The following is a 12,399-nucleotide window of genomic DNA, read 5'->3' as shown; positions in this document are numbered from 1 at the left end:
TTTTTCATAGTTATAAGATTCATGTTCTTTTTCTCCCATAGATAATGCTCAATTTCACTGGGTTTTATATGTGTCATTGATCAAGACCTATTTCCATATTCTTGATAATTGCACTAGGGTGACCATTTAGAGTCTACATCCCCAGTCATATCCCCATCAAACCATTTTTTTTGAGTAGTTGTTTTTCTTCTGCATTTCTACTCCCACAGTTCTTCCTCTGGATGTGGATAGCATTCTTTTTCATAAGTTCCTCAGAATTGTCCTGGATCACTGAATTGCCACTAATGGAGAAGTCCATTACATTCGATTGTACCACAGTGTATCAGTCTCTGTGTACAATGTTCTCCTGGCTCTGCTCCTTTCGCTCTGCATCACTTCCTGGAGGTTGCTCCAGTTCATATGGAATCCCTCCAGTTTATTATTTCTTTGAGCACAATAGTATTCCATCACCAACAGATACCACAATTTGTTCAGCCATTCCCCAATTGAAGGGCATCCCCTCATTTTCCATTTTTTTTTGTCACCATAAAGAGCGCAGCTATGAATATTCTTGTAGAGGTCTTTTTCCTTATCTCTGGGGTACAAACCCAGCAGTGCTATGGTTGGTTCAAAGGGCAGGCAATCTTTTAGCACCTTTTGGGCATAGTTCAAATTGCTATCCAGAATGGTTGTTGTGATCCCATTTCTTGAAAATGCCACTGGTCTCAAGTGTCCATATTTGTTTAGTACTCCTTATTTTGTCTTCTAAACCTGTAACATTATTCAGCCTACCAATTAAGTGTTTTTTTCAGATAGGTGAGAAGCAGGGATTATTATTCAAATTTGTTCATATTGTTAATTTATCTTTGATTCATTTTATTTATTCTGTTATTTGCTGCTTCAATCAAAACTTTCACTCTTTGGATATTATTGTGCAGTTTTCTCCAAAACGTTTCTTTGAGAGTGTCCTTTTAATTTAGTAAATTGCTTACATAATTCAATTTATAATTTAGTTTATCCTTTGAGATGTCATCAATCCTTTCCATAGATGTTTCAACTTTCATTCCTGAGGAAGTTTTTATCTCTTAGGTTTCTTATGTTACACAATGTACCTTTTGTGTAGTCATTTTAAATTTTATTACTCATCCTTATTAGAAATTAAAATGGTAGAAGGAATAGGGCTAGCAAGTATGACTTGTGGGAGCTGTTAATGCAGGGAAATACACCAGGTAGAAAGCTCTGCTCAGGCTCAGGAATGTGAGTAGATCTAGGGGGTCTCTTTTTGTCCACTTGGAAGAATAAGGGAGTGAGGGGAGAAGAAGAGAATACTCTCAGCTTTGAGAAGTGAAGAATGTTCTCTACTTTAAGGTAGGTATGAGGCGAGAGAAAATTATCCTACAGCCTTCAACACTCTGTCAGGTACCCTTTCAATAAAATGAGGGAGTGAGGGTCTAAGGGTTGAACAGTAAGAACTTTTCTATCTCTGGCATGGGGCAGATTTTAACAAAATAGTAGGAAGGATAAGTTCTTAAGGAAAAAATATAACTACTTTGCCTTTTTGTAATTATATATAAATATATACATATATAAAATTATGGATTTTATATTATGAATACAAATGACATGATCTTTTCTCATTTTAAAAGAAACAAAATTAGTGGTCAAATCACAAATTTCATGTTAATATTTATAGAATTTATAGAATATAGTCAAAACAGTATTTAGAATCAAGTTTGTATTAAATATTAAGTTAAGTGACTACATTAATAGAGAAACAAATAAAATAAATGAATGAAGCTTTTTTTAAGGGCAAAAGAAAAAACAATAGTATAGAATGAAGTAAAAACATAGAAAACTAATAACAACAAAGAAAAGACAATTTAAAACCATAATAACTGATAAAAAGAACCAAGAGATTTTAAAAGCATACATCAATAAATGTGACAAAGTATTTACAAATTATATAAAGGTGAAACACAAATAAGCAAAATTACAACAAAGAAAATATCACAACAAAGATGAAAGAAATAGAGAATATTTTTAAAATTGGTATTTTATTATATAGATAAATTATTACACATTCACAGTAAATGCATGGTTAAAGGACATTAAAGGACAATTAAAAAAAACAAATTGTCAATGATTTTTTCAAAAGAGTCTCATTAAGACTCAAAGAAATACAATTAAAACAAATTTGAGGTACCAACCTGATATCCTTCAAATTTTCAAAAATGATGAAAAGCAATGAAACTCACAATTTAGTGGGATTGTAGAAAAAAGGCCTCTTTCTTTATTGTTGACAAAAATTGTTGAACTGAATATAAGTAGAGAGGAATTGAACAATTCAAAAAAGTTATAAAAATAAGCATTCTCTTTGGTTCAATAATTCCACTTTTAAGGAACATAACATGAAAGTGTTTTATTAAACAAACATGCACAAACCTGCTCGGTGGCTTTTCAGGGCAACCTTATTTATATCTTAAAAAACATGGAAGCAACCATAATGCTCATGAACAAAGGAAGTTAAGTTGGGATCACAATCTTGCTATAGAAATGTGGATGATATGAAGACACACAAAAAGGCCTTTATGAAATCATGCAAAGAAAAATACAGACAAGACTACCCCTCCAGACCTCTTTTAAAAATATTAATAAAGAATTAAACATTACCCAGTCTGGACTAAACCAGAAAAGAAACCTTACCAGTCTTCTAACTATCAATTCCAAAACAATGTCTTGCTCATTTCTCTTTAAGTTTCTTAATCTTAATTGTGTTAACATTTATTAAGATATTACTTCCATGCAAAAAATGGAACCAGAATAGAATATACACCCACACCCACATGTATACACACTCTCACACACATGCCCTCATACCCACTCATGCATACACACACATAAATATATATGTACATATATATATTTATATATACTCACAAATTTAGGGTTAGGGTTAGGGCTATATATACTGAATATATTAGAGCAAAAAGGAAGACACAGAAGACACAATCAAAGATTTCTGATGGAGGTCTAGAGGGATTGCCTAAAAAAGTTGTTATGATGTTTTTAGCATTGGAATTCATTTATTTAAATGTAAAAAACTTGCAAAACAAGTTTGATTTTTGTAAAGAATTCAGTAAGATAATAAGTCTATTAAGGAAGAAAAATACCAATTTGACATATACTGGAAAGGCTTCCCCAAACTCAAAATATATCTCTGATCAGAAATTCTATTATTATTGCTTAATTTGTTTAGTTTGAGACACTGTTTCCTGTTAAAAGGTGAATGTCAGGAAAGGTAAATAAGTGGGAAGATCATCAGATTCAGAGTCATAGGACCTGGGTTCAAATCATATCTCTGCCACTGGTTCCTTCTGTGAACTTGAGCCAATTATTTAATCTGAGTCTCATTTTTTTTCATCTGTAATGTCAGGATAATACTTAAATATATGCATTTGTATATATACATGTCCATGTATATCTCTATATCCATAACCATATCTATCACTCTAGCTAACTAGTTATTTCTATGTATCTTTGTTTCTTCTCTATGTATCTTTGTATTTATCTGTCTGTCCATCTACCTATCTGTCCATCCATCCATCCATCCATCCATCCATCCATCCATCTATTCTATCCATCCATCCATCCATCCATCCATCCATCCATCCATCCATCCATCCATCTCTCTGTCTGTCTGTCTGTCTGTCTATCTGTCTCTGTCTCTCTTTTTCTGTCTGTCTATCTATCTATCCTTGGAGAAGGAAATAGAAATGACTCCAGAATCTCTGCCAAGAAAACCTCAGATAGGATCACAAAGAGTCACAAGAATGAAATGAATGAATAACAACCAAATGCACATACCACCATATATAAACACACATACATACATACAGATGTATATGGTGGTATCCATATACCACCTTTCTTTTTTTTTTTAAACCCTGACCTTCCGTCTTGGAGTCAATACTGTGTATTGGCTCCAAGGCAGAAGAGTGGTAATGGCTAGGCAATGGGAGTCAAGTGACTTGCCCAGGGTCACACAGCTGGGAAGTGACTGAGGCCAGATTTGAATCCACGACCTCCCATCTCTAGACCTGGCTCTCAATCTACTGAGCTACCCAGCTGCCCCCATATACCACCTTTCTAACAGGATTGTATTGAATATGGTTCTTTTTTAAATTCAAAGATACTTTATTTTCTCAATTTCATATAATATTTTTCAACATACTTTTCCCAAAATTGTAAGATCTAAACTATCTCCTTCCCTCCCCCAATTTGTTAATAGTAAGCAATTTGATCTGGGTCATACATATATTATCATGCAAAGCCGATTTCCATATTGGTCATTGATGTAAGAGCATACTCATACAAAGCCCAGACTCCCAAAGAAAACTGTAAATAAACCAGTGTGAAAGATAGTCTGCTTTGATCTGTATCCAACCCCAACAGCTCTTTCTCTGGAAGTGAAGAGCATTCTCTGTCCTAAGTCCTTCAGAATTGTTCCAGATCATTGTCTTGCTGAGAATTGCCAAGTCTTTCAAAGTCAATCACTGTACACTTTTGCTTTTACTCTGTACAATGTTCTCTGGTTTCTACTTAATTTGTTCTGCATTAGTTTGAGGCTGCTCCTTAATAAATGTTGAGAGGGAGCATCCCTGCAGTACAGTAGAAAGAGCAATGACTTAGGAATAGGACTTAGCTTCAAATTGTGTCTCCCTCATTATCTCTATGGCCTAAGACAAGTCACTTAGTTGCTCTGGTGTTCAGTTTCCTTATCTGCAAAATGAAGACTTTACACTCCTTGGACTCTAGGGAAAATCCTATAATATTATATCTTTTAAAGTTTACATTTTTTGTTAATACTTAAAATTTTAAAGTATTATTTATTTGTTGTTTATTAAATATTTTAAAGTATTTCTATAACTTGTTATTTATACAGTATTTATGACCACTAATTGTTAATAATTAAATAATGTGAATTTGATGATTTTACTCATTTGCTACATAAAAGGTTTGGATTAGATAATGCCAAAGGTTCCTTTCACTTCTCAATTCATGAAATTGTGACTTGAAGTGATTATCTGTTAGTAAGTCAGATTAGCACATTAATTTGAATGAATTAGGGGAGCTAGGTGGCACAGGGGATGAAGAACCGAGCAAGGAATCAGTAAAATCTGAGTTCAAATCTGACTTCAGACACTTAATACTTATGTGACCGTGGATAAATCATTTAATCCTTTTTACCTCAGTTTCTTCATGAGCTGGAGAAGGAAATGGCAAATCCCTCCAATATCTTTGCAAAAAAAAAAACCCTAAAAGGGTTAAGAAGAAATCAGGAATGCCTGAAAAACAACTAAACAAATGAATTATTCAGATCTTTGTTAATTTAACAAATTGTGTGAAGGTTCAAGACTCAGTTTCCTCAGGTGTAAAATGAGGAGGACTACCTGAATAGCACCAAATCCACTTCTATGACTTTATATGGACATTTGGTTACAGTAATTCAATGTTTTTAGCAAAGATATCATCCTGGAAAGGCTGGCTTGGTTGAGAGTCCCATGTAGCCAAGCTGGGCATACATGTATCAGAGAAAAAGAGAGAAAGAGAGAGAGAGAGGAGAGAGAGAGAGAGAGAGAGAGAGAGAGAGAGAGAGAGAGAGAGAGAGAGAGAGAGAGAGAGAAGAGAGAGAGAGAGAGAGAGAAGAGAGAGAGAGAGAGAGAGAGAGAGAGAGAGAGAGAGAGGAAGAGAGAGAGAGAGAAAGAGAGAAAGAGAGAGAGAGAGACAGAGAGAATGAGAGAGAGAGAGAGAGAGAGAGAGAGAGGAAGAGAGAGAGAGAGAAAGAGAGAAAGAGAGAGAGAGAGACAGAGAGAATGAGAGAGAGAGAGAGAGAGAGAGAGAGAGAGAGAGAGAGAGAGAGAGAGAGAGAGAGAATCCTTTGCCTAATATTTCTTTTTCCTTGTGTGGGCTCTGACTTTTATCTATAAGGGTCACAGGCTGTAAGAACCTTCTTTGACAAGCCTTGCTTTCTTTGTCTACTTCTCATTTCTAACTTCTGAAGGCTGTACTGGATTTCGCCTCCGACCCGTGGCTGGCCTTCTTTCCTCTAGGGACTTCCTGGGCGGCCTGGCATTCAGGGTATTCCACTGCACACAGTACATCAGACATGGATCTAAGCCGATGTACACACCAGAACCGTGAGTAGTCCATGGAGACCGGGTGTAGCACTAGCCTGAGACCATTAAACAGAAGTACTGTCACTGAACTGGGAGTTCCTGCCTTTGATTTCTATTCTCGTTGCTGTTGTTTCATCATTATTATCTTCCATCATTTCTGGATATATCTCTCCCCATCCATCTCCGGGAATTGAACCTTCCCCTCTCCCAACAACAACAAAATAGTTCGGTAAAAAAAACCAACTTTCTTGTTTTTTGGTCAAATTAGTCATGTCCAACTCTTTGGTTCCCCCATTTGGGATTTTCTTGGCAAAGATACTGGAGTGCGTTGCTATTTCCTACTTCATCTCATTTTATAGATGAGGAACTTGAGGCAAATAGGATTCAATGATTTACCCAGGGTGACACTGTTTAAGGCTGGATTTGAATTCAGATCCTCCAGACTCCAGGGCCAGCTATATCTCTACTGTACCACCTAACTACCCCCTTTTGCAATGCATTCACAATATTCTGCCTTGGTAGACTCCTGACTCTAGACCAAGAGGAAAGAGGCACATTTCATTATTTTTTTTCTGGAACTATTTTTTTTATGATTACAACTAGAGTTTGGCTTCCTTTTAGTGGTTTTTTTTTTTTTCACTTTTTAAAAATTGTAGTCTCTATATAGTTTTCTCCAGTGGTTTCTGGTAGCAATATATCAAGGGTGGTTCTGGTTGTCTTGACAGTGGAGCCTTTGAAACTTGGACTCATGTCTAGGACTCTAAGAGATAGGCTGGGTGACTCTGGGTAGGTCACAATTCTTCTGATCTCTAAGAAACTTCTATGGTTCTGAGTTGCTGAGAAAGTGCTAATTTTAATTGGTAGAAGGAATTTGAGACATTTGTAAAGAATTTAGCGCAGAACCTGGCACATAAAAGGCACTTAAGTTTTTCCTTCCTCCTTCTCCATACCAATGATATCTTAGACCTAGTAACTTCTTGTATTTAAGAGACTATAAAATATAGAAGTACTTTGTACTTGCCCGGTGATGTGAGTGTTAACCAAAGTAGTAGGCATGAGAAAGGCTATTTCCTTTTTCTTTTCCTTTTTTGAACCCTTACCTTTCTATCTTAGCATCAGTTCTAAGAGGGCAAGAGTTAGGCAAATGAGGTTAAGTGACCTGCACAGAGTTATATTGCTAGGAAGCATCTGAGACCAGCTTTGAACCCAGGGCTTCCCAATTGCAGCCTGAAGCTCTTATCCACTTTGCTATCTAGCTTCCTCATAAAGACTATTTTCTACTAATTTTTAAGTTTTCATTTGATTCAGAGAAGTACTGGAAGAAAAGAATAGATAAAATTTCAGACTTGGGGTCAGGAAGATCTCTGTTCAAATCATGCCTTTGATGCTTTTTCTTAGCAATCTAATTTTGGGCAAATGACTTTGACTCTGAGTCTAAGGCAACTCCCTAAGTTTAAATGTGTTCCTATCTGCAGATCTTCTTTGGTTCTTTACCAAGGCAATCCCAGACCATTGATGCATTGATTCAGAAATGGACCTGGTTAATTTTATTACCAAGGAAACAGAAAGTCAGTTAACAAGCATTTTTTTGAAGCTAAGTGACAGACACTTCAAAGTACTGGAGGTACAAAGAAAAGCAGCCCTGCCCCAGGAGGCTCACATTCCAGTGGGGATGACCACATACAGAAAACTATGTACATATGAAAAATGCGCATGGTATGCAGAAGGTGATCTCAGAGGGAAGGAGCTCTTTTCCTTACTCTGTTTATTTCCTTAGCTTCAGTTACTCCAGAATGCCATTGAATGAATTAGTACTTAGCACCACAGCATGTATCTGTATGCTCTTATTATATTTTTGGCATGGCCATGATTTGGTGCCAGTTGAACTTCCTTTATGAAGTAAAGCAGAATGGAATCTTGGAGTCGACCCACCACTGCCCTAATTCTGAGAGTAGAATGTTTCCTGGATTTAGAGGTAAATGATCTGGATTCAAATCCTGATACTGCTATTTATTTTCTGTTTAAGTTGGGACAAGTCATTTCTTTTCTATGAACCCTAATTTTCTCATCTATAAAATGAGGGAATTGGACCAGATGGCTTCCAAGGTCCTAAATCCTTTGATTCTTTAGAAATTAAATCTCAGAATCTCAATTTCTATACCTTTCCTCAATGACTAGCACCTTCCAGTCTTTAATATTTGAAAAGCACTGAGCAGAGTGCCTGGTGCATAGCAGGCTCTTAATAGATGTTTGTTTTTTTCTCCCTTTGGTGTCCTTCCCTTACATGTCAGGAGGACTAATAGAGAATCCTCCTCCCCATATCAAATTGTCACCATACTCCCTGCTTCACTATATCTTACCAACAAGCCCTCTTTTTCTTTAGGAGTTTGGGATTCAATAATTTTTTCAGCTTTCTTCTTGACCCACATGAAGATTTTGAATGAGGCAACATTTTTTGGCTTCAATAATTTTTTTCAGCTTTCTTCTTGACCCACATGAAAGTTTTGAATGAGGCAAAATTTTTTATTCTTTTAACTTTTTATTTTTTTACATTCATTTTTAAAAATTTTGAATTCCATATTCTCTCTCTTCTCTCCCCTCTCCCACTCATTGAGCAGGCAAGCAATGTCATATCAATTATATATGAGAAAATCATGCAAAGCATTTTCCATGTTACAAAAAAATAACAAAGGAAAAGCAAGAAACATAAAGAAAGCAAAAAAAAAGTATGCTTCCATTTGTACTCAGAGTCCATCAGTTTTCTCTTTGAGGTAGATAGTATTTTTCATCATGGGTCCTTTAGAATTGTCTTAGATCACCATCTTGGTCTAAGTAGCTTGATCTTTCACAGTTGATCATGGTATGTTATGTTATTGCTGTAACTATGCACAATGTTCACCTGGTTCTTCTCACTTCACTTTGCATCAGTTCTTATAAGTCTTCCCATGTTTTTCTGAAACCATCTTGTTCATTAATGACACATAAATAACTTCTGTGCTTTCTTTCAGTGATATCTGCCATGAGCTGTTAGGGCATGTTCCATTGTTTTCTGATCGAAGTTTTGCTCAATTTTCCCAGGTGAGGGAAGAGATTTTTGCATTCATTCAATAAGCATTTACTGAGTACCTACTGTATAAAATGTACTGTATGCTAGGTGCTATGTATAAGATAAACATAAATAAGGCAGTCTCAGCCTTCAAGGAGTTTGCAATCTAGTAGGCAAGAGATTTGTATGCATATAAATATATGCTTTGATATGAATTCTTAACTCTGTGTATGTGTGTGTGTGTGTGTGTGTGTGTGTGTGTGTGTGTGTGTGTGTGTGAGTGATAGACCTCTATGTCAGTTTCATAATGCCTATAGACTCCTTGGAATAATGGGGTTTTTGTTTTAAAGATTGAGACTCTCTATATGTGTCTGGAACATGATAGGAACATTATAAATAGTTATTCCCTTCCTGTTCTCTTCTTTATCTTGCCTTGTATGGAAGGAAGTCCAGGAACTACTTCCCAGAACCATTCTCTTTCCACATAAGGACTTTGACTCCTTTTCATTTCCAAACTGGGCCAGTTCACCCCTCCTTAGGCAATCTAGTACCCTCACTCCCATTCTCTCTTCTGAGAGGCTCACCATATAGATGCCACCTTTAATGTAGACACCTAATTAGTATAGCCTATTGTACTTCAGAACTTGTGAGTCAAGAAATCCAACAGCCTTAGTCTCCTTAGTACCTAGTACCACCATACCTGGGCATAAAATAAAATACATAGGATTACAAAGAAAACCAATTATATTGAAATACAATTTCATATATAAATATATTTCTATTTTTGTCTCTCTCTCTCTAAACAATACATGCCAAGTTTATAGAGCCAGGTTTAGACCTTCTTTGAGCAAGGGAGATTTGGGGATAAAGTGTTGGGGGAAGGAGAGTCAAGAGAAATCATATCCAGGATTTGTTTTGAATGGCTGTCATGGAAGGTTTTATAAAAGAAGATGCTCTTGAGCTGGGACCTGAAGGATGGGTAGAATTATGAGAGCTGAGTGGCATAGTCACACTCATGCTTTAGGAGTAGCAATTTGGTGGCTGTATCAAGGATGGATGCGGGAGAATAGAGAATGGATTTGGGAAGATAAGAAGACTATGACAAAAGTCCAAGGGAGAGGTGATGGGAGCCTATGCTAGGGTGGTGGCTGGGTGTGTGGAAAGAAAGCCCTAAACAGGAAGAAATGTGTTATATCACCTCCTGTTGTATATAGTTGTTTATACTTTGCACACAATAGACTTAGTAAATTGATAAATGAGCTCATGGCATCTAATAACATCCCTTTTTTATTGTTCCAGGAAATTGGCCTGGCTTCTTTGGGTGCCCCTGATGAATACATTGAGAAACTTGCAACGGTAATATGAGCTTTGTAGAGTCTTAGAAAGATCATTTTGGACTAGGAGATAATTAAAGCATCATCAGCAATAGTCCTTTGTCTGAATACTTAACTGTTTTGGAGAAGTCATGGAGACTTCTCAGGATCAGCATGGTAGAAAGAAGCTATTTAACCCAGTGGATTGAAAGCCAGCCTAGAGATGGGAGGTCCTGGGTTCAACTTTGGCCTTAGAAACTTCCTAGCTCTGTGACTCTGGACAAGTCACTTAACCCCCATTACCTAGTGCTTACTGATCTTCTGTCTTGGAACAATACACAGTATTGATTTTAAGATGGAAGGTAGGAGTTAAAATAAAAGAATCAGCATGGTATAGTAGATAAAACACTGAAACTTGGAGTCAGGAATATCTTGGTTCAAATCCTGCCTCTGACACTTGCTAACTTAGCAAGTCACTTAATCTTTCTGGACCTCAGTTTCCCCACATGTAAAATAAAGATGACAATGGCACCTAATTCACAGGGTTGTTATGAGGGTCCAATGAGACAAAATATGTCAAGCAAACACTGAAGAGCTTTTAAAAATGTTAGTTATTATTAAGGATCAGGGTGAAGGATAAATTTTCAAATATTGATGTCATTTTAATATTATGGTTTGAAAACTAATAGATTCCTTCCAAATACTAGGAGTCAGGGAGCTTGGGTGAACTCTCTCATTAATGAGAAGGATAATCTTGGGCAAGTCAAAGAGGGATGGATTTGTATTAGAAAAAATTGTGTATTTGACTCTAACTCCCTATGGGAATTCAGAGAAGTTGCTTCATCTCCCCAGATGTTTCCACATCTGTAAAATTTGAAGGTTGAACTATATGGAGTCTATGGTTCTTTCTAGTTCTAGATCTCTGATCTTATAATTCAATCAACCAGGACATTTCCAATTTATGTTCTAGAACCATCGGCTAAGGAACCTTATTAGGTAAACTTTGTACTCAATCACATCTACCCTTTGTGGATATTTACAAATTGAACCAAATAAATCAATTATGAGAGACATCATAGGACTTTAGGTCTACAAGTATCTGGGTCCTTCAAGACAAATCACCTCATCTCCTTGGGCCTCAGTTCTTCAGGCAAAAGAAGGTTAGGTACTTCTTGGAGTTTGTCATCCAGCTTCCTCTGAGTAGGAGTGGGATTAGAAGAAGCCTACCCTGAACCCAAATCTGAGGTTATTTTGTTGATTATCCCCTTCCATTTCTTCTAGAAACCCTGGATCTTAGAATGTTAAAGATGGAAGAGATCAAAGAGGACATCACTTTTAATTCCTTTATTTTATACATGGAAAAACTGAAATATAGGATTGTTAAGTGACTGGTTCAGGGTGATACAACTATGATTTACCAGAATCAAGATTTGAATAAGGGGTGTTCTGGGTAGATGTTTAATAACTGATTCTCTGAGGAGGGTGTAGTGTGAAGACACACTTAAGTTTATAATTTTCTCCATCACTTTCTTTTTTTTAATTTGAAAATTTTTATTTAATTAATTGATTTAGAATATTTTTCCAAGGTTACATGATTCATGTTCTTTCCGTTCCCTCCTATCACTCCCCTCCAGTAGCCAACGAGCAATTCCATTGGGCTTTATATGTCCATATTATTGATATTTGCACTAGAGTGATCTTATAGAGTCTACATCCCCAATCATATCCCCATTGACCAATGTGTCTCCATCACTTTCTAAAGTCTAGACAATCAATAGAAAAATAAATTAAGGTATAATTCCTCACCATTAATGTTTTTCAATCACTTCCTTAAGTTTAGAAAATTAACAGAAAAATAAATCAAAGTTTGATTCTGCATTATTAA

The 12,399-nt window shown here is 36.2% G+C and overlaps 1 protein-coding gene across 1 annotated transcript in view; it reads left to right on the top strand.

Annotated features, from left to right (window-relative positions):
- PAH (phenylalanine hydroxylase) overlaps nt 1-12,399 on the top strand; it is a 75,900-nt gene that overhangs the window by 51,514 nt on the left and 11,987 nt on the right. The window contains exons 7-9 of the mRNA XM_007503336.3: nt 6,041-6,176; nt 9,164-9,233; nt 10,501-10,557. Coding sequence (XP_007503398.1) covers nt 6,041-6,176; nt 9,164-9,233; nt 10,501-10,557 — 263 coding nt within the window. The remainder of the gene's footprint in view (nt 1-6,040; nt 6,177-9,163; nt 9,234-10,500; nt 10,558-12,399) is intronic.

This window comes from Monodelphis domestica, chromosome 5 (assembly GCF_027887165.1).
Source record: "Monodelphis domestica isolate mMonDom1 chromosome 5, mMonDom1.pri, whole genome shotgun sequence".
Classification (NCBI taxonomy): domain Eukaryota; kingdom Metazoa; phylum Chordata; class Mammalia; order Didelphimorphia; family Didelphidae; genus Monodelphis; species Monodelphis domestica.
The sequence above is the reverse complement of the archived record's forward strand: the minus strand, read 5'-3'. Positions and strand labels throughout refer to the sequence as shown.